We start from the raw sequence: 1,143 nt of genomic DNA on the forward strand, positions 1-1,143 counted from the left end.
CCGGCCTCTGTTTCCCCGTGAGGAGCAGCCACGGCCCAGCGAGATGTCCCGGCACCACAGCCGCTTCGAAAGAGATTACCGGGTGGGCTGGGACCGCCGCGAGTGGAGTGCCAATGGGACGCATGGGACCACCAGCATCTGCAGCGCCACCGCTGGGGCAGGGGGCAGCTCCGCCAGCAGCCTCAGTGCCCGGCCCGGCCTTCTACCGCTGCCCGTGGTGCCCTCCCGACTGCCTACACCTGCCACGGCCCCCACGCCCTGCACCACTGGCAGTGGCGAGGCCATCACCAGCCTTGTGGCCAGCTCTGCCCCCGCCACCACCACCAAGGTAAGACCCCTCTGGTGTCCGCTGCGAGCAGGAGCCGGGCAGGAGAGCCCTGCTCCCCCACAGTCCCCAGCCGGATACTTCCTTCTCCAGAGTATAGGTGTCCCTGGGGGCGCGCCAGGCAACTGTTAAAGTTCACATGGTTTTAGTTTCCATAAAGCCTCTCTCTGTGACTAACTTGTGGGAAGACAAGCAGGTGCTGAGGCCATGTGTTGTCCTCTGTCACATGGACAAAAGGCATTTAACCAGCGAAAGGGCTGTGAAACTCTAAGGTGGTGATAGAGGGTCTCTAAGTGGGTGACCTGTAGATGGGTAAGACCCCTGGGGGCTCCGGTGACAAGTTTGCAAAAAGATTCTGCCCAGCAGTTGGTCCTAAATGGTCATAAAACTGCTGTGTATCAACCAGCATTCATACCAAGCGTACGCACACCCAGGGTCCCCTCCAATCCCCAGACAACCCTATGACATCAGTACTTTTGTCCAGTTGAGGACACGGAGGAACCAAGTCTATGGGAGAGGTCTGAGGGGGGACCTTCCTGGAGGAACCCAGGCCTCAAAGGTGTCAGTTTCAGGTCATTTTCCCCTCTTCCAGAAGTGGCTCCAGCTCCCAGAAGCGAAAGCAGAAAACAGTCTGGGTTACCAACCACGACCATGGAAGTATAAATGTCGCCAAGGCTTCTGCCTGGCTTCCAGCCGAGCTGGTGCCCCTCGGGCCACTCAGAGTTCCTGGAGGGACGGGACCCAGGCTGGTGGCCGGAAGCCCATTCACGGCCACCCGGTGTCCTGGGCAAGCAGGCGCTCTGCAGGGCCCGCCACCT

General features: G+C 60.4%; 1 protein-coding gene across 1 annotated transcript in view; it reads left to right on the forward strand.

Moving 5' to 3' along the window:
• The window catches only part of KLHL29 (kelch-like family member 29), a 335,635-nt gene that overhangs the window by 186,553 nt on the left and 147,939 nt on the right, over nucleotides 1-1,143 (forward strand). Inside the window, exon 3 of the mRNA XM_010840684.1 lies at nucleotides 1-328. Coding sequence (XP_010838986.1) covers nucleotides 44-328 — 285 coding nt within the window. The 5' untranslated portion in view covers nucleotides 1-43. The remainder of the gene's footprint in view (nucleotides 329-1,143) is intronic.

Source organism: Bison bison, unplaced genomic scaffold, assembly GCF_000754665.1.
Source record: "Bison bison bison isolate TAMUID 2011002044 unplaced genomic scaffold, Bison_UMD1.0 scf7180017864145, whole genome shotgun sequence".
In the NCBI taxonomy this organism is placed as follows: Eukaryota; Metazoa; Chordata; class Mammalia; order Artiodactyla; family Bovidae; genus Bison; species Bison bison.